Raw genomic sequence first — 26,371 nt, 5'->3', positions numbered from 1 at the left:
TGCGCGTGCGCCCTTCGGCAGGGTCCCTGCGCGTGCGCAGGAAGGCCCGGTAGCCCAGAGTGCTCCGTGCGCATGTGCAAGGCCCAGTCCTCGCAAATCTCGGTGACTGTTTGGGATTAGTCCCGCGTTCCTGTCAAACAAATGTCGGTGGGAGTTTGGCTGCGCGTTCAGAACATTTGCAAAAAGAAGCCTCGCGCCTGTGGGGAAGCAGCCTTTACGCATGAATGGGACTGGAGTAGCGTGGAGTTTTAAGATGCTGAAAGTACCTCGTCTCCGAGAAAACTCCCCTAAGAAACTCTCTCAATCTCCGTATCTCTCAGTTTATTCCCTTTCCACGTCCCTTTGGGTCCCAGCCGGTCTCCATCAGAACTTAACAGATGCAACAACAGAAGGCACAGGATTTCGGAGATCGTGGCAGTATGTGTCAAGTGTAAACTTACGAGGAGAAACCAATGCACATTCTCCAGAAGAAATGAAAAAACATTTTTGCGTGCCTCCTTCTCCCACCCCCTGCCTTTGGCCCAAACTTACGTTTTATTTTTTGCTTTTAATTTTCCAAGATTACATCTTTTTTTTTTTCCAGTCTCGCTCTGTCGCCCAGACTGTAGTGCAGTGGTGCAATCACGGCTGACTGCAGCCTCCACCTCCTGTACTCAACGATCCTCCCACCTGTCTCCCGAGTAGGCAACTACAAACACGCGCCACCACGCCCAGCTGCTATTGCATTTTCTGTAGAGACAGGGCCTCGCCATGTTGCCCAGGCTGGTCTCCACCTCCAAGGCTCAAACGATTCTCCCATCTCAGCCTCCCAAAGTGTTGGGATTACAGTTGTGAGCCACCGTGCCCAGCCTAGATTGAATAATTTGACAACAAATTGGAATTAGCAACGCAGATGCCAAGTGTCTGGAGTCTCAGCAGAAATTGTTGCTGGAATGCACCTCCATAGCTCTGGACAGGTCTAGGGTCCCTGCGGAGGAGGTGGCTGGCCCTAGGGCAGGTGTCTTTATTGGCAAGAGAGAAATGAGCAAAAACAAAACACTTCTCAGCCCTCTCCATCTTAGCTAGATCAAATGGTTTTGATGTGGACGAGTGTTTCCCATTATGATCACCAAGAATTTTCCTCCTACACTAGCCTAGCTAGAAAGTTATGTTGTCTCCTCAACATTCCCCAACATGATCTATGAAACGAGTCAAGTCCCAGCACTTTGGGAGGCCGAGGCAGGTAGATTACCTGGGGTCAGGAGTTCGAGACCAGCCTGGCCAACATGATGAAACCCCATCTCTACTAAAAATACAAAAATTAGCTGGGTGTGGTGGCACGTACCTGTAGTCCCAGCTACTTGGGAGGCTGAGGCAGGGGAATCACTTGAACCCGGGAGGCAGATGTTGCAGTGAGCCAAGGTCACGCCACTGCACTCCAGCCTGGCACCTGGTGATGGAGTGAGACTCTGTCCCCCAAAAAAAAAAAAAAAAATTTAGCCAGGCTCAGTGGCACACACCTGTAGTTCCAGCCTCTTGGAAGGCTAAGGCAGGAGGATCACTTGAGCACGGGAGTTTGAGACCAGCCTGGGCAATATAACAAGACCCCATCTCAAAGAGAAAGAATTATTAACTATAACAGTAGTATAAAAGTGAAAAGAGAAATCTAAAGACTCTCTTAGGGCGAGATTCTAGCCAAAGTAGGAACAACTTAAAATGGGTGGCTCCACAAGGCTGAGGATTCAAGTGTTTTTGGAGAAGGTGTGGTTGCCATGGCAAGAGCTGGTCCACAGTCACCCAGCAAGCAGGAAGCACCTTTCTGGAGTACCAGGGGCCCAATCTGATAGATGGGTGCATAGATGGTGTGAGGAGGCGGGAAGCCCACTTCCCCACAGAGCAGTGCAAGGCCTCAGGGGAGGAAGTTGTCACAAGCCTGCTCACAAAGACCATGGTGTCCATGTTAAAAAGGTTACTGACTGGGGCCAGAGCTCAGGGTAGTCAAGGAACTGCATCCTCTAGGAATGCAGAGCCTGGGCAGAGCACTACACAGTTCCTTCGTGTAGAAGGAACATGAAGAAGCAACCCAGCAGCACACCAGACCCTGGGCCAGGGCCGCCCCTCCATCTCTGGGCAGGCAGAAACAACCTACTGGGATGCAGATGAAATGAGCTTGGTAATCAGATACAAGGAGAAGTCAAACATGCAAATGGAGTCAAACTTCTCTGCCACCTAGCAGGCTGCAATCCCACCTCATTCATCAATGTTTAAACCCCCCTCCCAAATTAACCCTTTCTTGAGTACTCTCCTTCACCTCTAAGGTACCCTTTAGACTTCTCTTTCCATCTTTATAATTACTCTCATCTCAGAGCTTAGTAATTCTTTATATTAAACGACACTAAATTGCTGTGTGGTTTCTGTGTTGTCACTGGAGCCAGATTGATACAGTTTGATACAGAGGCTGGGAGTTGTACTGTTCAGATCTGTCTTCAGGAGACCGTGTTGTGGAGAGTACAACTGAACTGTAGCCTCCAGCTGGTGCTTTGACCAGGGCCTTGATTCTGCCAGGCTGCTTCCAGCCAATGACTGAGCACAAAGAAGATACAAAGCCAAGCCATTTCTGTCAGGCACAGGACTCTTCTACAGGCAATCCCCTGACAGAGACTCACTGTCAGAACCCTGGGAGCCTGCTCTATGATTCTCCCACTGGGGCCTACCCTAAGATCACTCTGCAACTTTCCCCCACCGATACCACTAACACCCTAATGTCTACTGGATCCTTTGGCCAAAGTGGCAGGGCTTTGCGAACACATCTGGACCTACTACAGAGTTCTTTCGTGCTCTGGTCCCACTCAAATCCTGCAGGCAGGCTTTAGTGTCACCACACATATGACCTAAGGGGTATTCCTAAGTATAGGACAGAGGGTATAAGGAAAAACTCTCCCCAAACCATGTTTCTCCTCTACTCTCACATCACAACAATCCTCAACACAGGAGAAGATTTATGAGACCAAATGTGGTAGGAGGGAGGAGGGTTTCCCCACACACCAAGGAGCAGACACCAGCTGGGTATCCTCAGCTTCAGTTCCAACACTGTCTACCTGGAGATAGTATCAGATCCCACAGATTGAGGGCTCCATCCCCAAGACTGCTCCCAACACACACCAGTCACAAGTCTGGGCCTCTGGAACTTCTGACCAACCAGCTTCAAGTTGGGGACAACCCCCTCTTTGGGTTTGATTATTTTCCTGGAGCAGCTCACAGAACTCAGGGAAGCCCTTACTTATGTTTACTGGTTTATTATAAAGGATATCACAAAAGATGCAGATGAAGAGATGCGTAGGGCGAGGTGTGGGGGAAGGGATGTGGAGTTACCATGCTCTCCCTGGGTGTGCCACCCTCCAGGAACCTCCATGTGTTCATCTATTGGGAAGCTCCCTGAACCTGGTCCTCGGGTTTTTTTTTTTTTTTTTTTTTTTTTTTTTTTTTTTTTTTTTTTTTTTGAGACGGAGTTTCGCTCTCGTTACCCAGGCTGGAGTGCAATGGCGCGATCTCGGCTCACCGCAACCTCCGCCTCCTGGGTTCAGGCAATTCTCCTGCCTCAGCTTCCTGAGTAGCTGGGATTACAGGCACGCGCCACCATGCCCAGCTAATTTTTTTGTATTAGTAGAGACGGGGTTTCACAATGTTGACCAGGATGGTCTCGATCTCTTGACCTCGTGATCCACCCGCCTCGGCCTCCCAAAGTGCTGGGATTACAGGCTTGAGCCACCGCGCCCGGCCGGTCCTCGGGTTTTTACACAAGCTTTATGACAACAGCATTCCTTACCCAGGGTATAGAGTGGGACCCTGAATTAGAAAGGTGGGGGAACATTAGAGAGAAAGAGGGCAGGAGAAGGTCAGAGACCTGACCCTGAGGCTTAACATCTTCAATCTTCTAACAAAAGATTGTAACAAGGGTTATGGGAGTTATGAGCCAGAAAATGTGAATGAAAACCAATATACATCAAAACATTGCCTAGGGTTTCTCAACTTTGGCACTACTGACATATTGGGTTGGATAATTCTTTGTTGTGGGGGTAGAGAGGGTTTTCCTGTGTATGATAAAATGTTTAGCAGTGTTTCTGGCCTCTACTCACTAGATATCAGTGACATCCTCAGTTATGACAATAAAAAAATGTCTCCAAATGTTGCCAGATGTTCCCTGGGGACCCGAATTGCTCCCCTGCCTCTGCACATTAAGAATCACTGGTGTAAAATATGCTGTCTCTAGAACCCGGGGGGCCTACCAGTTGCTATGTTTTCTTCTTTGTAAAAATGTATTCAGGATGCAGCAATTTGTCCTTCACTTTTGAGGGATTATCCTGACAGGCCCCTGACCACTGGATTCCTAGAAACTTCACTGAAGTAACAGCTCATGTGTCTTACCAAGGCCTCCAGCACTGTAGCCACTTGATCATCTTGTTTAATCAGCATGATGCTATCACCATAACAAATCAGTGTGATCTTCTAGGGATGTTCAGGTGGTCCAGATATTTTTGCAATATTATATGACAGAGGGTGAAATAGTTAATAAAATCATGAGGCATCAAAGCCTGTAAGACAGCAAACTAATATATAAAAAACTTAATAATCATGAGGCAAAACTATACATGAAAGAAGAGTTTGTCCATACTATGTGAATGTAAATTGCTTCTGATCTTCTTTTATCATTGGAATAGAAAAGAACGCATTTGTAGCTGGGTGCGGTGGCTCATGCCAGTAACTAGCACTTTGAGAGGCCAAGGTAGGCAGATTGCTTGAACCCAGGAGTTTGAAACCAGCCTGGGTAACATGGTGAGACCTTATCTTTACAAAAAATACAAATATTAGTCTGCCATGGTGGCATGCACCTGTGGTCCTAGCTACTTGGGAGGCTGAGGTGAGAGGATTGCTTGACCCTGGGAAGTAGAGGCTGCAGTGAGCTATGATCACACCACTGCACTCCAGCCTTGGTGACAGAGTGAGACCTCATCTCAAAAAATAAAAATAAAAACAAAAAACAATGCATTTGCTAAATCGATGGTCATAGACCATGTACATATATATACCATGTACTAATCTGTTCTGGCAGCAATACCACATCCAGAACAGCAGCTATGATTGAGGTTACCATTTGATTGAGTTTACAATAGTCTTCAGACATACTTCAACAGTTGCTGAAGGAACCAGCCTAGTGAATCAAATAGAAATATGATAGAGATCACCATCCCTGCATCTTGAGTGGTAGCACCATCCCCACCATCTCTCCTGTAATGCTATTTTTTTTTGTTTTGAGATGGAGTCTTGTTCTGTCACCCAGGCTGGAGTGCAGTGGCATGATCTTGGCTCACTGCAACCTCCATCTCCTGGGTTTAAGCAATTCTCTGCCTCAGCCTCCCGAGTAGTGGGGATTACAGGCACCCACCACTAGGCCCAGCTAAATTTTTTTGTATTTTTAGTAGAGACAGGGTTTCACCATCTTGGCCAGGCTGGTCTTGAACTCCTGACCTCATGATCCACCCACCTCGGCCTCCCAAAGTGCTGGGATTACAGGCGTGAGCCACCATGCCCAGCTGTAATGCAATTTTTAAAAAATTTATTTTCTTAATTTTCTTAACTTTGGGGTTTGAGGTTTGAGACAGTTTTAGCAGTTTCCACTTGGACTTTTTTTTTTTGAGACCGTTTCCTGCTCTATTGCCCAGACATGCAGTGGCATGATCATAGCTTGCTGCAGCCTTGAGTTCCTAGGCTCAAGGATCCTCCCACCTCAGCCTCTTAGGTAGCTAGGTCGCATGCCACTATGACTAGCTAATTTTTTAATTTTTTCTTTTTTTGTAGAGATAGGGTCTCACTGTTTCTTAGGCTGGTCTGAAACTACTGGCCTCAAGCAATGCTCCCACCTCAGCCTCCCAAAGTATTGATATTACAGGCGTGAGCCACCACACCTAGCCTCCACTTGGACTTTTATACTATGGTACCGCTTATCTCACAGACCAAGTAGCTCACAATGGGGGTACTTCTACTGCCATGTATATTCATTCCAGTCATACACTCAGAGACTCAGGAAAGGACCACTGCTGAGTGTTCAGACCCTATGAAACAGACTTTAAACTTATTACCTGGTCCCCATAAACCACCACTCCAACAGGGTATGATAATGTTTTGGATACCCCGATATTAATGTCATCTCAGACCCTATGTCTAATAGTCCTTGAAATATCTAGGGGTTTTTCTTTCCCCAGTTTGGAGTCATCCAAGTAAATGACGTTAGGTCCATTTAGAGAAAGACTGGGGAAATGATCATAGTATATAGTGGCCATGGTATTGCAGGGTCTTTCCTTGTGGGACGCATCTACTTCAGTCACTTAGATCTTGATCTGAAAACTGGCAAGGGATTATGAGTTTTTATTGGGTCAATTACTCTCATTTTCTTGCTCCTCCATTTTTACCTTTTTCTGGTTATAGGTATTAAGCAACACCTTTAGTGCGCAAACATCTATGTTTCGTCTAGGGACACCATGTTCTCTTCACCATCTTCACAACTGCCTTGGCTTCCCCTCCAACCTTAGCATTCTGCTGGCCTTGGTGTGTTCCTTGGGCCCTCCCAGAAACATAATCCTCCGTTGGATCTTCTGGCCTCACATAACATACTCATTCCAACATAGACACTTCCCTGAGTCTCTTTATTCCATAATAATTACCTGTCAGGCCGGGCGCCATGGCTCACACCTGTAATCTGAACACTTTGGGAGGCCGAGGTGGGCTGATCACCTGAGATCGGGAGTTTGAGACCAGCCTGACCAACATGGAGAAAGCCCGTCTCTACTAAAAATACAAAATTAGCTGGATGTGGTGGCAGGCACCTGTAATCCCAGCTACTCAGGAGGCTGAGGCAGGAGAATCACTTGAACCTGGGAGGCAGAGGTTGTGATGAGCCAAAATCACGCCACCGCACTCCAGCCTGGACAAGAGTGAAACTCCATCTCTAAATAAATAAATGCCTGTCAAAGGGTGTTATAATAAAAAACATTTGGTCTTTGTCCCAGTTCCTGGCATAGAGCTCCTAAAACCCTTGAAATTTCCTGATATAGGGAATTTGTGTCTTTGTTATTCATAATGAATGTCTTTGATGATTATTGATTTTTTGCTAATGAGCTGATTCATTGAGGGAAAGAGGGCCTAGATAGATTCAGATTCAGGAAGGAGGATAGTCATGGGAGACAGCAACCATGTGACTAAAAGGTTGGAGCTGTCCGTCCTGTCCCCTTCAGTCCCCATAATTTGCCAGGAGGGCAGAGGGACTGGACATCAATTTCAGTCCAGTGGTTTAGTTAATCATGTTTACAATAATAAAACTCTCTGTGAAAACTGAAGCATGAAGCTCAGGGAGCTTCCTGGTTGGTGAAAACATCTATATGCTGAGAGAGTGGCGGCCTGGAGAGGGCATGGAAGCTTTACCTTCATCACCCCCAGATCTTGCTGGCCTGTGTATCTCTTCATCTGGTTTTTCATTTGTATCTTTATAATAAACCAGTGAGTGATCATAAGTATAGCCCTTTCCTGAGTTTTGAGTCATTTTAGTACATTATTGAATATGAAGAGGAGTCACAGAAACCCCCAAATTTCTAGTCAAGTTGGGCAGTAGTACAGGTAGCCTGAGAAGCCAGGATTGTAGCTGGTGTGTTGTTGGATTAAGAAATTTGACCTGTGGGCCAGGGCAGCATGGGGGGTTGTCTCACGCCTGTAATCCTCGCACTTTGGGAGGCCGAGGCAGGCAGATTAGCTGAGATCAGGAGTTCCAGACCAGCCTGCCCAACATGGTGAAACCTTGTCTCTACTAAAAATACAAAAATTAGCCAGATGTGGTGGCGCATGCGTGTAATCCCGGGTACCCAGGAGGCTAAGGCAGGAGAATCACTGGAACCCAGGAGGCAGAGGCTGCAGTGAGCCGAGATCACACCACTGACTCCAGCCTGGGCAACAGAGTGAGACTCTGTCTCAAAAGAAAACAAAAAAAAAAGAAAGAAAAGAAAAAAGACATTTTACCTGTGGAATCTACACTAACTCTGGGTAGTTAGTGTCAGTATCAAAGTAAAATGTAGGACACTTGGTTGGTGCTGGAACTCTGCAATGTGGGGATCTCCCCATCACAGCTTTGGCAATTGCTTTCTTCTAAGATTGAACCTAGAAGTGTTTCCTCTATCCCCTGGGCCACCTGCTAGAGTATTAAATCCTGTGTCCCCCCAAAAAAGCAACCATGTAAATGAATTCTTGCTTATCCAGTCTGATACTCCATCCTAGTTGATCGAGCACCCTCTAAATCCAATTCCAGTGGTACTCGCCCTGGCTCATGCCTTTACATGCCAACGAATTCTTGCAGCTCCTTTGGTGTAGCATCTTCTTTTTCTTTTTGAAAAAGCATCTCAGGCTTAATTAAGAACAACTGGTTTTTAACGTGCCTCAGGACAAACAGTGGCAAAACTTGAGGTTTTACTGCAAAATCATTTCTGCAGAGCAGAAAAGAGGAAGCAGCATGAAAAACAAGCACACTTAAGTAAAATGTGTCCACTTACAGAGTTCTTCAGTAAGAAAAGGGGACTACAGAGAGGCCCTCACCATCCATCGCCTCAGAGTCCACATGACTCGTACTTTTTGCATTGTAACCATTCCTATTTAAATATAGGCCCAAGCCAATAGGCATCAATTTACTCAAATACAAAAACATTTCTCCATTTGATTTGATCATTTGGTAGGTTCGGAGGACAGTATATATAAAGAAACATGAGATATGGGAAACAGGAAAATAAGATTAATTTTTTTCCTTTTTGTTTTTTTGATACAAAATCTTGCTCTCTAACCCAGGCTAGTGTACAGTGGCATGATCTCTGCTCACTGCAACCTCTGCCTTCTGGGTTCAAGTGATTCTGCTGCCTCAGCTCCCCCAACTAGCTGGGATTACAGGCACCTGCTGCCATGTCCAGCTAATTTTTGTATTTTTTGTAGAAACACGGTTTCACCATGTTGCCCAGGTTGCCTCAAACTCCTGGGCTAAAGTGATCCTCCTGCTTCAGCCTCCCAAAGTGCTGAGATTACAAGCATGAGCCACTACATCTGGCCTTTTTTATGTCTTCATACCATGAAATACTCCATTTCATTTTTATTTTATTATTATTTTTTTGAGGTGGAATCTTGCTCTCTCACCCAGGCTGGAGTGCAGTGGCACGACCTTAGCTCACTGCAACCTCCACCTCCCAAGTTGAACTGATTCTCCTGCCTGTCTCCCAAGTAGCTGGGGCTACAGGCGCCTGCCACCATGCCTGGCTATTTTCTGTACCTTCAATAGAGACGGGGTTTCGCCACGTTAGCCAGACTGGTCTCGAAAACCTGACCCCAAGTGATCCGCCCGCCTTGGCCTCCCAAAGTGCTGGGATTACAGGTGTGAGCCACCGTGCCTGACTTTCATTTTTATTTTTATAAATAGACACAGGGTCTCACTATGTTGCCCAGACTGGTCTCAAACTCCTGGGCTCAAGTGATCCTCCTGCCTCAGCTTCCCAAGTGCTGAGATTACAGGCATAAGCCACCCCATCTAGCATTTTTCACTTTATAACATGAAATACTCCATTTCATTTTCATTTTTCTATTTTTATAAATAGAGACAAGGTCTCATTACGTTGCCCAGACTGGCCTTGAACTCAAGGGCTCAGGTGATCCTCCTGCCTCAGCCTCCTGAAGTGTTGGGACTACAGGTGTCAGCCACCGTGCCCAGCCCATTATTTTTTTTTTCTTATTTATTTATTTGAGACGGAGTCTCACTCTGTCGCCCCACTGGAGTGCAATGGTACAATCTCAGCTCACTGAAACCTCTGCCTCCTGGGTTCAAGCAATTCTCTACCTCAGTCTCCCGAGTAGCTGGGATTACAGGCACCTGCCACCATGCCCAGCTAATTTTTGTATTTTCAGTAGAGATGAGGTTTCACCATGTTGACCAGGCTGGTCTTGAATTTCTGACTTCGTGATTCACCTGCCTCGGTCTCCCAAAGTGCTCAGATTACAGGCATGAGCCACCACACACAGCCTCCTTATTTATCTGACTGCTAATGGTATATCTATGAAACTTAAAGACTCCATTAGGTATCCAGTAAACAAAACCCAGAAATACTACTTTCTTCCTAAGGGAAAGCATGAACATGGTCACCCACTTTAATTACATGGTCCCTATTATATAATCAAAAGTCAATGGAACCTGTGAGCTTTTTTGTTGTTGAGACAGAGTCTCAGTCACCCAGGCTGGAGTGCAGTGGCACAATCTTGGCTCACTGCAGCCTCCGCCTGCTGGGTTCAAATAATTCTCATGCCTCAGCCTCCTGAGTAGCTGGGACTACAGGCACACACCACTACACCCAGCTAATTTTTGTATTTTCAGTAGGGACGGGCTTTCACCAGGTTGGCCAAGCTGGTCTTGAACTCCTGACCTCATGTGATCTGCCTGCCTCGGCCTCCCAAAGTGCTGGGATTACAGGTGTTAGCCACCGTTTAACGGTGTTACCGTTAGTGCTGGGATTACCGTGTTAGCCACAGGCAACCTGTGGGTTTTAATTGTACAAACTTGGTACGTAAAGTATTTGACATGGATGTCAAATTAATGATTAATCACCAGAAGTCTTTAAATATCATGAGTCCCAAGTAACTGTTTCTCCATCTGCCCCACTCTCTGTAAGTCCACCAACATATTTTTCTAGTCTTACAATCAAGTCTTAAGTCCTCCAGCATTAAGATACAGGTATATGAAAGACTGCTGTAACTCTAGTCCTGTGAGGCTGAATTTTAAGGGACTTTCATTAATAATGAACTTATACAATATATATCAGTTAGAATCTGAATGGCAATAACTGGCTGATCAAAGATAGAGTACATCTTGTGTGAAATCAATCTAAAACACCTTAAATAATTTCACATGCTAGAGATCTTAAATTTCTTTATATCCATTTGATAGACCCTTTTAAGTGACAGATAGTATGTTATACTGGCTCATAATCCTATCCAGTATTTTTTTCCCTTCTTAAAGAAATCAGTTTCCAAGAAGACATTCCATTGGCCTTTTTACTGTGATACTCATTAGGATACTTTTGGAGATGAAAAAGTCATGTAATACTCCTATTCCCTATAGCATTATATTAACCTTCCTTGGAAAGTCTGTTTCATCTGTTCCAGTGCTCTGCCTTATGGTGAGGGAAATACCTACTAAAATGTATTACGTGTCCACCTTTACAGCATTCCATTTAGTCTTAGAGATGCAAAGGTGTTCAAATAAGCTTTCCAGAATTCATCACATGTGAAAAGGCAGACATCAAAACAACAGAGAACAGCTTGCTACAAAAGTATAAATTGAATGCTACAGAGAAACAGAGGAAGTAGCTGGAAATACATCCTGAACAGAAAAGGGCTGGCAGGAAAGATTAAGAAGCATCAGCAGATGAGAGAAATATGGAGAGAAACTAAAAGAACCAAGGATATAACCTCACAGTTAACCAATAATATGACGACAGCAAAGAGGAACCTCACAAGGTCATTCCTAAATTTTAGCATAATCATTTAAGAATGCTTTCAACAGGATAAAAGGGGAAATAACAGCTCTAATCAACAAAAGTCTAGAAAGGGTTTACCTGTGTCCCTATCCATGTATTTTTTGAGACAGGGTCTCACTCTGTCGCCCAGGCTGGAGTGATGTGGTGTGCCACTCCTTACTGCAGACTCGACCTCCTGAGCTCAATCTATCCTCCCACTTGAGCCTCCTGAATAGCTGAGACTATAGGCACACGATACCATGCCCAGCTAATATTTTATTTTGTAGAGACTGGGTCTCACTATGTTGCCAAGATTGATCTTAAACTTGTAGGCTCAAGTGATCCTAACCAGCCTCAGCCTCCGAAAATGCTGAGATTACAGGCGTGAGCCACTGCACCCAGCCCCTATTATTAATTTAGTAATAGTGTAGATAATTCTTCTAAATCCCTAGATTAGTTCCTTCAGTACTAACAGTGTTAATTTTGATAATGATTATGGACAAATAGTATGACTAAATAGCCTAGCACTAGTATGTAAAAACTAAGCCATATTACACGACCAAAAATCATACTGAAAAAGAAATACCAAGACAACAGATGCTTTGTTAAACATAGTAAGTTTGGCTGAGGACAGAGGCTCATACCTATAATCCCAGCACTTTGGTAGGCTGTGGCAGGAGGATCACTTGAGGCTAGGAGTTCGAGACCAGCTTGGCCAACATAGTGAAACCCTGTCTCTACTAAAAAACAAAACAACAACAAAAAAACAAAACCTAGCTGGTGTGGCGGCACATGCCTGTAATTCCAGGAGGCTGGCAATCACTTGAACCTGGGAGGTGGAGGTTGCAGTGAGCCAAGATCACATCACTGCACTACAGCCTGGGCAACAGAGTGAGACTCTGTCTCAAAAAAAAAAAAAAAAAAATACATATACACACACACATATATATAAAACTATTTTTAACTCATGGGATGTAATCAGAAGGAAGTATCATCTCTATCACTTATAAATATTCACAGGTTCTTCTGCTGCAGGCTTAAAACATGATTCTCAAATAATAAAAAAAATTAAGTCAGATAAGACTTTATCAATATTGTATATGTGTATGTATGTACATACAGAGAGGGAGACAGAACAGGTTTGGGCAATAAAAAATGGGCAAAATGAAAACAACTGGTAAATCTGGATAAAGGGTATATGAGAGTTCCAAGTATTATGCTGGTAACATTTCTGTCAGTTTGAAATTACATTAAGATTTAAGATTATCCCCAAAAGGTCAAGAATATAATGAAAACAAGCTTCCTGTAACAATATCCATCTTCTTCAATGAAGACCATATACAGCTTAAGTTATTAGGAAATTGTAGATAATTTTAATAAAGTCAACATCAAGAATATAATCTGGTTGTAAAACCAATACAATGTGCTGTAAAATAATTTTTCTATTGAGTTAAATATTCATCTGTAAATCCTGTAACAAAATGTTCATATTCACAAAATCTGAATGAAAAGTAAACACAACTTGGCATTTCCAACCCAGGGTAACAGAAAGTTCACTTTGGAGGGGACTAAGATTTTTGTTTAATTTTGCTTTTGAAACCAAGCATAATTATAGCCAAAATGAGGGACATTATTCAGAATGAGGTTATTTATTTAACAAAATACTGCTTCTCTGAAATACAATTAACTAGGGAGAATGACAGTAATGCTGAAAAAAAGAGAACATGAAAATGCACATTGCATTTCTGAAAGGTTATAATCATTTGAGACAGAGTCTCTCTCTAGCCTAGGCTGGAATGCAGTGGCTCTTGTGATCTTGGCTGACTGCAACCTCCACCTCCCAGGTTCAAGCAATTCTCGTGCCTCAGCCTCTCAGGTAGCTGAGATCCCAGGTGTGCAACACCACATCTGGCTTTTTCTTGTATTTAATTTTTATTTAATTTTTTTTTCCTTTGGAGACAGAGTCTCATTCTGTTGCCCAGGCTGGAGTGCAGTGGCACGATCTCGGCTCTCTGCAACCTCCACCTCCCGGGCTCAAGCAATTCTCCTGCCTCAGCCCCTAAAGTAGCTGGGATAATAGGCACCTGCCACCATGCCCAGCTAATTTTTGTATTTTTTGTAGAGACAGGGTTACACCATGTTGGCCAGGCTGGTCTCAAACTCTCAACCTCAGGTGATTTGCCTGCCTTGGCCTCCCAAAGTGTTGGGATTACAGGCGTAAGCCACCATGCTGAGCCCAATTTTTTTGCATTTTAGTAGAGACAGGGTTTCACCATGTTGGCAGGGCTGGTCTTGAACTCCTGGCCTCAAGCGATCCACCCGCCTCAGCCTCCCAAAGTGCTGGGATTACAGGCGTGAGCCACTGCACCATGCCAAAAGGTTACATGCCCAGCTCTTTGTTTCCGAGACTGCTTTTGATCCCAACTGTATGTTTACAATTCTCTACATTTAGATTTAAAAAACATTTTATTTATGGTCAATCTGGATCATAATTACTGCATCTTAATTAAGTTTCCACTGATGAATATAGAAGGCTAAAGGCACAATTTTATCCCATCTAGTAGAGTAACCAACCATAAAATCATTAGTTACTTTCAATTTAATAACTAATTGACATTCCTCAAACGACTGTTTTCAATCCTGATAGTTCTTTATTTTTTTAAAATATATTTGCCATTGGATGCTTATTTGCAATAGGTGTCATAATGAGAATAACCAAAACTGGATAAATGTGACAAATGATTGACAAAGCATTTCACACCCTTCAATTACACCACGTCAAGAATGAGGGGAAAGTGTTGCAAAAGTAGACTACTGCAATGCTACTTATATTCTTGCAATAAAACCAGCAAGCATCCATATCAAGAGAGTTATCATCTCACTTCCAACTTTTTCCCCTCAAGAACAATTTGAATCTCTTTGGCATCCAAAGTCTCATAGGTCAATAAAGCTTCTGCGAGATTCTTATGCTCCTTTGCATGAGTTTTCAAGATATGTTTTGCTCGTTCATATGAGTCCTGAAATAGAAAACGAGATACTTAAGCAGCAGCAAATGTAGGCATGCAAAAACCCATCAATGGGAAAAGAAAAATTTTATGTACCCTAAAAAATATGAAATCTGTTTATATTTATAAAATCAGAAGAATCTTAATTCTACAGTAGAGATAATTTGTGCATTATAACATAAATTTGTGCATTATAACATAAATAGTAAGGAAAAGAGAACAAACATCTGAGAAGGCAGAGAGCACCTCTTCTATACACTCTCTAAATCTTTCCATCATATAAACTTTCCATATCCTTAACTACTCTAAAGCATTCCCTCTACTTCCTTGACTTAATCAAACCCAGGCTCTCTCCTGCAGAAACTGCATTCCCTAAGCTCTCTCAAGTGCTATTTGTTCATGTTTACCCTAGATACTTCACAGTAAAGATGTGAGCTCTTTACTCATATCCAAAGACATACTGATTCCAATATCTCAGTATTTCCACTTTCAGACCATACTTACCCACCCTCTTCTATAAAACACTATTCCTATTCTGTTGAAGTCCACACCATTTGACTATGGAGCTATCCAAACCTCTTTATTGTGCCATCTAACAAAAACACTCCTCAGTCTCTAGGCACTCAGTTCAATCTCTCTCTTTTTTTCAGTCTCACTCTGTTGCTCAGGCTGGAGGGAAGTGAGGCAATCACAGCTCACTACAGCCTCAACTTCCTCAGGCTAAGGTGATCCATCCACCTCAGCCTCCTAAGTAGCTGGGACTGCAGGCATACACCATCATGCCCAGCTAATTTTTCTACTTTTTGTAGAAACGGGGTTTTGCCATGTTGCCTAGGCTGGTCAGTCTTGCTCTTAAAACCTGATTTGCTGGGTTTAGTGGCTCAAAAATGAAATCTCAGCACTTTGGGATGCCAAGGTGGTGGATTGTTTGAGCCCAGGATTTCGAGACCAGCCTGGGTAACGTAGTGAAACACTCTCTACAAAAAAATACAAAAATTAGTTATGCATGGCGGCACATGCCTATAGTCCCAGCTACTCGGGAGGATCACTTGAGCCTGGGAGACGGAGGTTGCAATGAACTGAGATCGCGGCACTGCACTCCAGCCTAAGTGGCAGAGAAAGGGTCTGTCTGAAAAAAAAAAAAAAAAAAAAGGACCTGCCTTAATAAATGGGTAACTGCAACATTCAAATGCAATACATAACCAATCTCTCCACTAAGTCACCACATCTATTTCCAACTAAGATGCCTTAAATTCGATATAGGCCGGGCGCGGTGGCTCAAGCTTGTAATCCCAGCACTTTGGGAGGCCGAGGCGGGTGGATCACGAGGTCAAGAGATCGAGACCATCCTGGTCAACATGGTGAAACCCCGTCTCTACTAATACAAAAAATTAGCTGGGCACGGTGGCGCGTGCCTGTAATCCCAGCTACTCAGGAGGCTGAGGCAGGAGAATTGCCTGAACCCAGGAGGCGGAGATTGCGGTGAGCCGAGATCGCGCCATTGCGCTCCAGCCTGGGTATCAAGAGCGAAACTCCGTCTCAAAAAAAAAAAAAAAAAAAAAAAAAAATTCGATATAAAGTGAAATCGGTCCAAGTGTAGTGGCTCACACCTATAATCCCAGCACTTTGGGAGGCCAAGGTGGGTGGATCACCTGATGTTAGGAGTTTGAGATCAGCCTGGCTAACATAGTGAAACCCCATCTCTACTAAAAATACAAAAAAGTAGCTATGCGTGGTGGTAAGCACCTATAATCCCAGCTACTCAGGAGGCTGAGGCAGGAGAATCGCTTGAACCCGGGAGGTGGAGGTTGCAGTGAACCGAGATCATGCCACTGCACTCCAGCCTGGGCAACAGAGCAAGACTCTGTCTTGACAAAACAAAACAAAACAAAAAACTGAAATTGTGGAGCTAGGCACAGTACTGTGTGCCTGTAGCCCCAGCTACTTGGAGACTGAAACAGGAAGATCACTTGAGCCCAGGAGTTCAAGTTCAGCCTGGGTAACATCACGAGTCCCATCCCTTTAAAAGAAAAAAACCCACAAAAAAACAACAACAAAAAACCTACTAATTTCTTTAGTGAACAAACAATTATACAGTTACATGAGCCAGGAATCTAGAAAACAGCTTTAACTAAGCTCACTGCCCATATCCAAAGACATACTGATTCCACTAACTCAGTATTTCCTGAACCCACCCAAATTTCTCCATTTCCATTTTCACCAACCTAATCCCAGCATCCATTACACCATGCCTGGTTTACCATAGTACCTTGTAACTGATCCCACTGAATTTACCCTTACATATTTCTCTACATTATTCTACAAAGGACACTGTAGCAAAAGGGAACTTCATTTATACTGTATTATCAGTACATGTACACTGCTGGGAACAAAGTGAATAACCAATATTTGTTGGCTGGGTGCAGTGGCTCAGGCCCATAATCCCAACACTTTGAGAGACCAAAACAGAAGGATTGCTTGAGGAATTTGAGACCACCCTGGGCAAAACAGCAAAACCTCATCTCTAGTAAATCTTTTTTAAAACTTTTAACGTATTATTTGTTGGCTGGATGTGGTGGCTCATGCCTGTAATCCTGGCACTTTGGTAGGTGGAGGTGGGTGGATCACTTGAGGTCAGAAGTTCAAGACCAGCCTGGCCAACATGGTGAAACCCCATCTCTACTAAAAATAAAAAATTAGGCATGGTGGCATGCACCTGTAATCCCTGCTACTCAGGAGGCTGAGGCAGAAGAATCACTTGAACTCAGGAGGTGGACATTGCAGTAAGCCGAGATCGTACACCACTGCACTCCAGCCTGGGCAATAGAGCAAGACTCCATATAAAAAAGAAAAAAATTATTTGTTGAATACATGTCAGAGTGAGAAAACAAGACTCAATAAACAATACTCTTCCCATTCTATTACCTCTTACAGTTTTGCAGCTAAAGTACAATTGAACTTTATATGTATACAAAATTTTATATATATAGTTTTTATTTCAACAGCTTATGGAGTACAAATGGTTTTTGGTTACATGGATGAATTGTATAGTGATAAAGTCTAGGAGTTTAATGTACCCACACCCATGTAGTGTACACTGTACCTCATATGTAGTTATTTTATCCCTCACCCTGAGGACTGAATTTTTACAACCACACAATATATAACTGTTCTTAGGCCATGTCCAGGAGAAAATAAGTCTCATTTTATGAACAGAGAGAGGTGCCTTAATAACATTTAAATCATTGTTAAAATGGTGCACCTATTATCTTTATTTTTTAATGTTTTCCCCAGGCACCATGGTGACTTACTATTATCTTTATTTTATAAAATGATGTTTCTAGTGAACAGAGGGCCTTCAGTTGTTATTTTTTAAGAACCTAACTATTTAAGCACATTGCTCCTAAGAAAATAAATAAGCACAGAAAAATATTATCATTACCCTTAGCAGGATTCTTATTTCTTGTTCAATGGCAGATTGAGTTTCTGGACTTAGTTTCCCTGTATCACTGTAGGTCATAACTCCAAGCTAAAACCAAAAGGAAGAAAGTAATTGAACAGAAAACCCCCAAACAACAACAAATTTAAAAGACAAAGTACTATCCTATACATAAGTAAACAAATATATGGGAGACAAGAAAGAAGTATAATATAAAACTGCACCTAAGGCTGGGAGCAGTGGCTGACGCCTGTAATCCTAGCACTTTGGGAGGTGGAGGCAGGTGAATCACCTGAGGTCAGGAGTTCAAGACCAGCCTGGCCAACATGGTGAAACCCCATCTCTTCTAAAAACACAAAAACTGGCTGGGAATGGTGGTGTGTGCCTGTAATCACAACTACTCAGGAGGCTGAGGCAGGAGAATCACCTGAACCCAGGAGGTAGTGATTGCAGTAAGCTAAGATTGTGCCCCTGCACTCCAGCCTGGGCGACAGAGCAAGACTCCATCTCAAAAATAAATAAAAAAATAAACGAACAAACAGTGTTTGAGGGAAAAGAAATTTCCACATTCTTCTGAAAGTATAAAGACTAACATTTAGCCAGGTGTGGTGGCAGGTGCCTGTAATTCCCAGCTAATTGGGAAGCTGAGGCAGGAGAATGACTTAAACCTGGGAGGCAGTGGCTCCACCCCTGAGCCAACAACATGCCACTGGACTCCAGTATGGGCAAAAGAGCAACACTGCATCTCAAAACAAAACAAAACAAAACAAAACAAAACAAAACACAAAAACACCCCACAAACCCACTGATATCAAAATGGTAAAAGTATGGGCAAAAGGGAAAATTTAAAAATTTTTTTTTTTTTTGAGACAGGGTCTTGCTGTGTCACCCAGGGTAGAGTGCAGTGGCATGACCATGACTCACTGTAGCCTTGACCTCCTGGATTCAGGCAGTCCTCCTACCTCAGAATCCCAAGTAGCTGGGAATACACCACCACACCTGGCTAATTTTTGTATTTTTTGTAGGATGGGGTTGTGCCATGTTGCCCAGACTGGTCCAGAACTCCTAGGCTAAAGCAGTGCAGCTTCCTTAGCCTCCCAAAGTGCTGGGATTACAGGTGTGAACCACTGCGCCCAGCCTAAAATCATTTTAAGTCTGGTTCTGAGTACTTTCTTAAAAAACCTTGGCAGCTACTTCAAATAAAGAAATCCATAATTCACAGAGTATAATGGTACTTCAAGAACAATGAGAAGATGAAAATATGAAATATATGAAAATGGTAAAGTAACCAACTCTGAAAGTAGGCTCTTTTATGCCATATGGAAAGGCTAAGGAATTCACCTTGCTTTATCACTTAACTCATGAAGTAATCATTACTGTCTGGGCAGCTCATTCTGAGGAGCTAAGAAAAGGCTCCATTTTCCTTATTCGGAGAATAACAATGTTCAGAATAAGCAGCTTCAAATCCATTAGAGTGAGAGAGAGAAAAAGTAAATGTTACCAATTTATTTATTTTTATTTTTTTATTTTTTTTGAGATGGAGTTTCGCTCTTGTTACCCAGGCTGGAGTGCAATGGCGCGATCTCGGCTCACCGCAAGCTCCGCCTCCTGGGTTCAGGCAATTCTCCTGCCTCAGCCTCCTGAGTAGCTGGGATTACAGGCACACGCCACCATGCCCAGCTAATTTTTTGTATTTTAAGTAGAGACGGGGTTTCACCATGTTGACCAGGATGGTCTTGATCTCTTGACCTTGTGATCCACCCGACTCGGCCTCCTAAAGTGCTGGGATTACAGGCTTGAGCCACCGCGCCCGGCAATGTTACCAATTTATAATCAGAACCATCTCTTAAATCAACACTTGGCATGTAATTTGATACGTGAAAATGATTAAAATAATCTATTACCTTTTCACTCATTCCAAATTTGGTAACCATCCGCTTTGCTATTTTAGTGGCATTATCAAAATCACTGGAAGCACCTAAAATAAAAACATACAACAATTTTTTAAAACATCTTTAAGATTACATACAATTTGAACTAAAACCATTCTTTAAAGCTAACCTGTTGTAATATGGTCAGTTCCAAATATAAGCTCCTCTGCCACTCTTCCTCCCATACTAACATCCATTTGTGCAAGCAGCTGGGCTCTAGTTTCATTCCATCTGTCATTCTCAGGTAACAGGGACACCTAGACAATTAAAAATCAAACAGATAAAAAGTAAGAAAACAAATTCAGATACAGCCTGTGTGCAGTGGCTCATTCCTGTAGTCTCAGCACTTTGGGAGGCTGAGGTGGGAGGAACAGTTGAGCTCAGGAGTTTGAGACCAGCCTGGGCAACATCATGAGACCCCATCTCTATAAAACAACATAAAAATTTAAAGAAAATAAATTCTGATACAGTTCTGAGATAGTTACATTAAAAAATCAGAATTTCAGGACCATAAGACTGGGCAAAATAAAAAATAAAAACGAGAATTATCATTTAGCTCTCACTAAAGTACTTTATACCATGTTGCTGAAAGCTGGTCATCAGGGGATTGATGAAAAATCAGCAATTAGAAAATTTAAAAATCCATTATAAAGCAGTAACAATAGGTGGATAATGCTACAATAGGACTGTTTTCTCCCCAGGTGCATAGAAATTTTTTAAATGTCTACAATTTTGAAAGAGCTGGTAAACCTGTACTAAATGAGAAAAATCTTAGAGAAACTACTGAATCACTTACTAATGTCTTCTCTTTGGGGGCAGCAGAGCAATTAGATATTTAAGAATGCAGGGTGTGGTGGCTCACACCTGTAATCCCAGCACTTGGGGAGGCTGAAGCGGGTGGATCACCTGAGGTCAGGAGTTCCAGACCAGCTGGGCCAACATGGTGAAACCCCATCTACTAAAAATACAATAACTAGCTGGGCATGATGGCAGGCACCTGTAATCCCAGCTATTCAAGAGGATGAGGCAGGAGAACTGCTTGAACCCAGGAGGCGGAGGTTGTAGTGAGCCGAGATTGTGCCATTGCACTCCAGCCTGGGCAACAAGAGTAAAACCCCGTCTCAAAAATGAAAAAAAAGAATTAAAGTTTGCTGTCATTACTCAAATTTTATAATGTAAATATATAATATGAACTATATTAAGAAAATAGTCTTTTAAATTTCAGAAATCAGAAAGTGAAAGAAGTATCAAAAATATAGGATGTAGTCAAATTTTCTTTGTAAATGTTTTAATCAGCTATTCTTACAAAAGCTTCTGTAAAGTTATGTTTGAAAACAAAAAAACTACAAAAAACTTACATGTCCAAGTGTTGGCCCCCGTGGCATGATTGTAGCTTTGTTGATAGGCATTGCATCTTTTGTGTAATATGCAATAATGGCATGACCAGATTCATGATATGCTGTGATCGTTTTGTTTTTGTTATCAATTTCCACGCTTCTTCTTTCAGGACCTAAGATAAAAATTTAATTAAGTAAATAAAATACTCCACTAGAAAGGTATATTTAAATCAACAAAACACATTCTTGTCTGCAAATCAAACACACTCCACCCTTCCTATCAGCAGGTTGTGCATCCATAGATTCAACCAAGAAAGGATTAAAAGTATGGGGAAGAGGAATAATAAAAAATAATACAAATTAAAAAAAAACAGTAGAACACAACTGTTTACAGAGCATTTATATTGTATTAGTAATCTACAGATGATTTGAAGTATACAGGAGAATTGTGTAGGTTATATGCAAATAGTGTACCATTTTATAAAAGACACTTGAGCATCCTTAACTTCTAGTATCTACATGGGTCCTGGAACCAATCCCCACCCCCTCAGTGGATACTGAGGTGTGACTGTATCTGACATGGGATTAACATTAAAAAACAAAAAACTAATTCTCAAGCGCAGTAGCTCATGCCTGTAATCCCAGCACTTTGGGAGGCTGAAGTGGGTGGATCACCTGAGGTCAGGAGTTCGAGACCAGCCAGACCTACATGGTCAAACCCCGTCTCTACTAAAATACAAAAATTAGCTGTGTGTGGAGGAGTATGCCTGTAGTCCTAGCTATTCGGGAGGCTGAGACATGAGAATTGCTTAAATCCGGGCGGCAGAGATTGCAGTGAGCTGAGATGGCACCACTGTACTCCAGCCTGGGTGACAGAGCAAGACTCTGTCTCAAAAAATAAAAATAAAATTGAAAAATAAAAACGAATTCTCCTTAAAGTCATTTCTTTTTTTTTTTTTTTTAAGACAGAGTCCTGGCCAGGAACGGTGGCTCATGCCTGTAATCCAGCACTTTGGGAGGTTGAGGTGGGTGGATCACAAGGTCAGGAGTTGGAGACTAGCCTGGCTAACATGGTGAAACCCCATCTCTACTAAAGATACAAAAAATTAGCCAGGCATGGTGGCACACACCTGTAATCCCAGCTACTCACGAGCCTGAGGCAGGAGAATCACTTGAACCCGGGAGGCAGAGGTTACAGTGAGCCAAGATTGCGCCATTACACTCCAGCCTGGGCATCAGGGCGAGACTCCATCTCAAAAAAAAAAGACTGAGTCCTTGCTCTTGTCGTGTAGGCTGGAGTGTAATGGCTCGATTTCGGCTCACTGCAACCTTTGCCTCCTGGGTTCAAGTGATTCTTCTGCCTTAGCCTCCCAAGCAGCTGAGATTATAGGCACCCGCCACCAGGCCCGGCTAATTTTTGTATTTTTAGTAGAGACAGGGTTTCACCATGTTGGCCAGGCTGGTCTCAAACTCCTGACCTCATGATCCACCTGCCTCGGCCTCCCAAAGTGCTGGGATTATAGGCATGAGCCATTGCACCCAGCCTAAAGTCACTTTTATAATAGCTGACTACAACCTTGAACTCTTGGCCTCAAGTAATCTGCCCATCTTAGCCTCCCAAAGTGCTGAGATTACAGCTGTGAACCACTGTGCCTAGCTTTAGTATTTTTCTGTTTTTCTTTTTAAACAGGCTGGAGTTCAGTTGTGTGATCACAGCTCACTGTAGCTTCAACTTCTTCGACTTAAGCAATCCTCCCACCTCAGACTCCTGAGTAGATGGGACCACAGGTGCACGCTACACTGCCCAGCTAATTTTTAAAATTTTTGGTAGAGATAGAGTCTCACTATGTTGCCCAGCTGATCTTGAGCTCCAACAATTCTGGGCTCAAGCAGTCCTCCTGCCTCAGCTTCCCAAAATGCTGGGATTACAGGTGTGAGCCACCACACGCCCAGCCTATTAATATTTTAAACAGAGTAAACATTTTTTAAAATGGGCAGAATTCATTCTATAACACATACAAACCGTAACAATTTATCTGCAAACCAAAACTGTCAAAACTATCATCTTAATTCTTACATCAAAAGGGAAAACTTAATTCTATTTCTATAAAATAAACTTCCAATTTTTTTTTTTTTAAAGACAGGGTTTCGCCATGTTGGTCGGGCTGTCTTGAACTCCCGACCTCAGGTGATCCACCCACCTTGGCCTCCAAAGTGCCTGGATTACAGGTGTGAGCCACCATGCCCAGCCAATAAACTTCCAATTTAACAAGAATATCCTAACTAACCTGTTTTTAAGCCAATCCAAGATTTAAAATCAAAATTAAGCACAGGATAAAGTTAACCATTCTTTTTATCAGCAACATCGGAAAAGAGGAAATGTGTATGTGCTCCATCTCCCCACCACCAGTATAACTACATAATTATATAAGCCACTAGTATATATTTCTTTTATAAGAGGCCAAATTATGCTGTTGTCAAGTATATATTTTCATGTTCCCATCACTTTTTTAACCTTTCCAGTCAGAAAAAAAGGTATTCTAAGAAAGAGACAAAACTAATAAATGTAGTACACTATAAAATCAGTCTGTATCACTGACAAGAGGATTGTAAAGAAAATGTTAGTTTACTGGCATTTTGTTTGACTGTTAAATTAGGAATTTTGTAAAATCATTTATTAGAAATCTTGAAAACCCAGACAGTGAAGTTTTACAGTAAGATTAGATTCAACATGGTTTTAGAGTAAGATTAGATTCAACATGGCGTTAGCTGTTTGAATAGAGTATTTGCCCCCAAATGAATTATCTAACACAATGAAAAGTAAAAGACAGAAAAAAATGAAGGACACCTACCCATTAGAATTTTGTCTTTGGAAAACTCCAGCTCCTTCATGGTAACCATTTCTTTTCCATCAACAGCTGCCTTTAATGCAGCCTGGTTCACAAGATTCTCCAACTCTGCTCCAGAAAAGCCAACAGTACCTCGAGCTATAATTTCTGGATCAATGGCTAATGTAAAAAGAAAACATAACACTAAAAATCCAAAACAGGTAAAAGAAAGCTCTTCACAAAGAACTCACATTCCTGCCAGGCCAGGTGGCTCATGCCTGTAATCCCAACACTTTGGGAGGCTGAGGCAAGTGGATCACCTGAGGTCAGGAATTCCAGACCAGCCTGGCCAACATGGTGAAACCCTGTATCTACTAAAAATAGAAAAATTAGCTGGACTTGGTGGCGTGCACCTGTAATTCCAGCTACTCGGGAGGCTGAGGAAGGAGATTCACTTGAACCCGGGAGATGGAGGTTGTGCCACTGCACTCCAACCTGAGCAAAAGAGTGAAACCTTGTCTCAAAAAAACAAAAAAACAAAAAACAAAAAACAAAACTCGAACTCCGAGGGAAAATACCTAGCTATTCTGAGACGCAGTTTAGACATTTTTTTTTCTCTCAATTTCATCTGGAAATACTTTGGACTAAAAATTGCCTTTACTGTAGGAAACAAATATAGTTTAACGAATTGATTCAGTATCTCTAAAACTACTGTAGCTTTAATAATTTATTACTCCAGTGGGCAATAAATTCGAATGTGTTTTGTTTTATAATTTGCTTTCTTCTCTTTTGGCCCCATATTGAATATATCATGAGCTACTATTTCTGCAGCTTTTTCTGTTATTTTGCATTTTACATTCATCTTAAAAATGTGTATATATATGTATATATATCACCTCAAATATTATCTTTCTGAATACTCTAAAAAACCTTTCTTTAGAATCAAAGTTTAAAACAATAGAATCTCCTGGGTATATACTAAGGAATGGACTTTTAAATGAACATACTAATGGAAAAACAAAAGATAAAAATGAACTGGCCTTTTAATATTAATACATTTATCATGAAAGAACCACAAACAGGGGGAGTGGTATATTACCACTTTATAGAAATGATAATGTTTGTTTTGATAGAATTAGACTTACATTGATCAAATTTTATTTTATTGAGATACCATTTCAAAATTTCTGTGCGACCTTTTACATCTGGTCTTGGAACTGTAACTTGCATGTCAAAACGACCAGGACGTATTAAGGCACTACAGGAAGAATGAAAAGGAAAATACAAATTAATAAACTGACGATGCTAAACCTCAAATTCAACAAGATTGACACCCTAATAACATGAATGGGAACCCAATGGCAGCCAGAGAACAGATGGACTTTTGTACATAAATATTCAGATAGTTCCTTTTAAAACACGGCTTACGTAACAGTGTCAATAACCAGAAGGTAGAACAAAGGTTCATTCAGATACATGTGTGTACCTAGGTAGCCTACCCCTCAGAAACAAAAGCATGCAAGTAACTAAGTCCAGGAACAAATAATTCTACAATAAACTATTATGAGAACCACACATCCATCTCGAGTGCTAAGTACAGACTGTTAGACTAGAGTGTTAGGCAGTGACAAACTACTGATCAAATGAAAATATTTGAATAACTTCTACAATAAAACTTTTTTCACAGTACATTTAAACCTAGTTACAATACTATAGTCAATTTATTTTTAAAATGCTCTCTATATAAAACTTTTGTGACATACAACAAAAATATTTTAACAGTTTTATTGAGATGTAATTCATGTAACAGAATTTAAAGTGGATACTTCAGTGGTTTTTAATGTATTCAGAATTGCACAACTATCACCACAATCTAATTTTAGAATATTCCCATCCCCCCACAAGAAATCCCATATCCAATGGCAGCCATTCCCCATTCTCCCTAACCTCTGGTAACCGCTAACCTAATTTGTCTCTGTGGATTTGCTTATTCCGGATATTGCATATAAAAGGAATCATACAATGTGATCTTTTGCAATAGACTTCTTTTAGCATGTAACACTATTTCACAAAAATCTTCTTTTAATACTTACTTATCTAATGCCTCTGGGAAGTTTGTGGCTCCTATTATGATAACTCCTTCATTGGGTTTAAAACTATATAGGAAAAAACATAGTATCTTTTCACTAACATTGAAGCACAGCACACATGTAGAAATGCTCTACACAAAACTGGTTTGTTTTCTTGAGACTGGGACTGGCTTTGTG

The 26,371-nt window shown here is 42.0% G+C and overlaps 1 protein-coding gene across 1 annotated transcript in view; it reads right to left on the bottom strand.

Annotated features, from left to right (window-relative positions):
• Window positions 1-12,914: 12,914 nt before the first annotated feature.
• Window positions 12,915-26,371, bottom strand: part of YME1L1 (YME1 like 1 ATPase) — a 45,275-nt gene continuing 31,818 nt past the window's right edge. The window contains exons 12-19 of the mRNA XM_012437793.3: window positions 26,198-26,260; window positions 25,250-25,362; window positions 24,129-24,284; window positions 21,298-21,449; window positions 20,070-20,196; window positions 19,913-19,986; window positions 18,012-18,098; window positions 12,915-14,581 (exon numbers count right to left, since the gene is read on the bottom strand). Coding sequence (XP_012293216.2) covers window positions 14,438-14,581; window positions 18,012-18,098; window positions 19,913-19,986; window positions 20,070-20,196; window positions 21,298-21,449; window positions 24,129-24,284; window positions 25,250-25,362; window positions 26,198-26,260 — 916 coding nt within the window. The 3' untranslated portion in view covers window positions 12,915-14,437. The remainder of the gene's footprint in view (window positions 14,582-18,011; window positions 18,099-19,912; window positions 19,987-20,069; window positions 20,197-21,297; window positions 21,450-24,128; window positions 24,285-25,249; window positions 25,363-26,197; window positions 26,261-26,371) is intronic.

The sequence above is a fragment of the Aotus nancymaae genome, unplaced genomic scaffold, assembly GCF_030222135.1.
Source record: "Aotus nancymaae isolate 86718 unplaced genomic scaffold, 86718_ANA_hifiasm-v0.15.2.pri h1tg000077l, whole genome shotgun sequence".
Classification (NCBI taxonomy): domain Eukaryota; kingdom Metazoa; phylum Chordata; class Mammalia; order Primates; family Aotidae; genus Aotus; species Aotus nancymaae.
The sequence above is the reverse complement of the archived record's forward strand: the minus strand, read 5'-3'. Positions and strand labels throughout refer to the sequence as shown.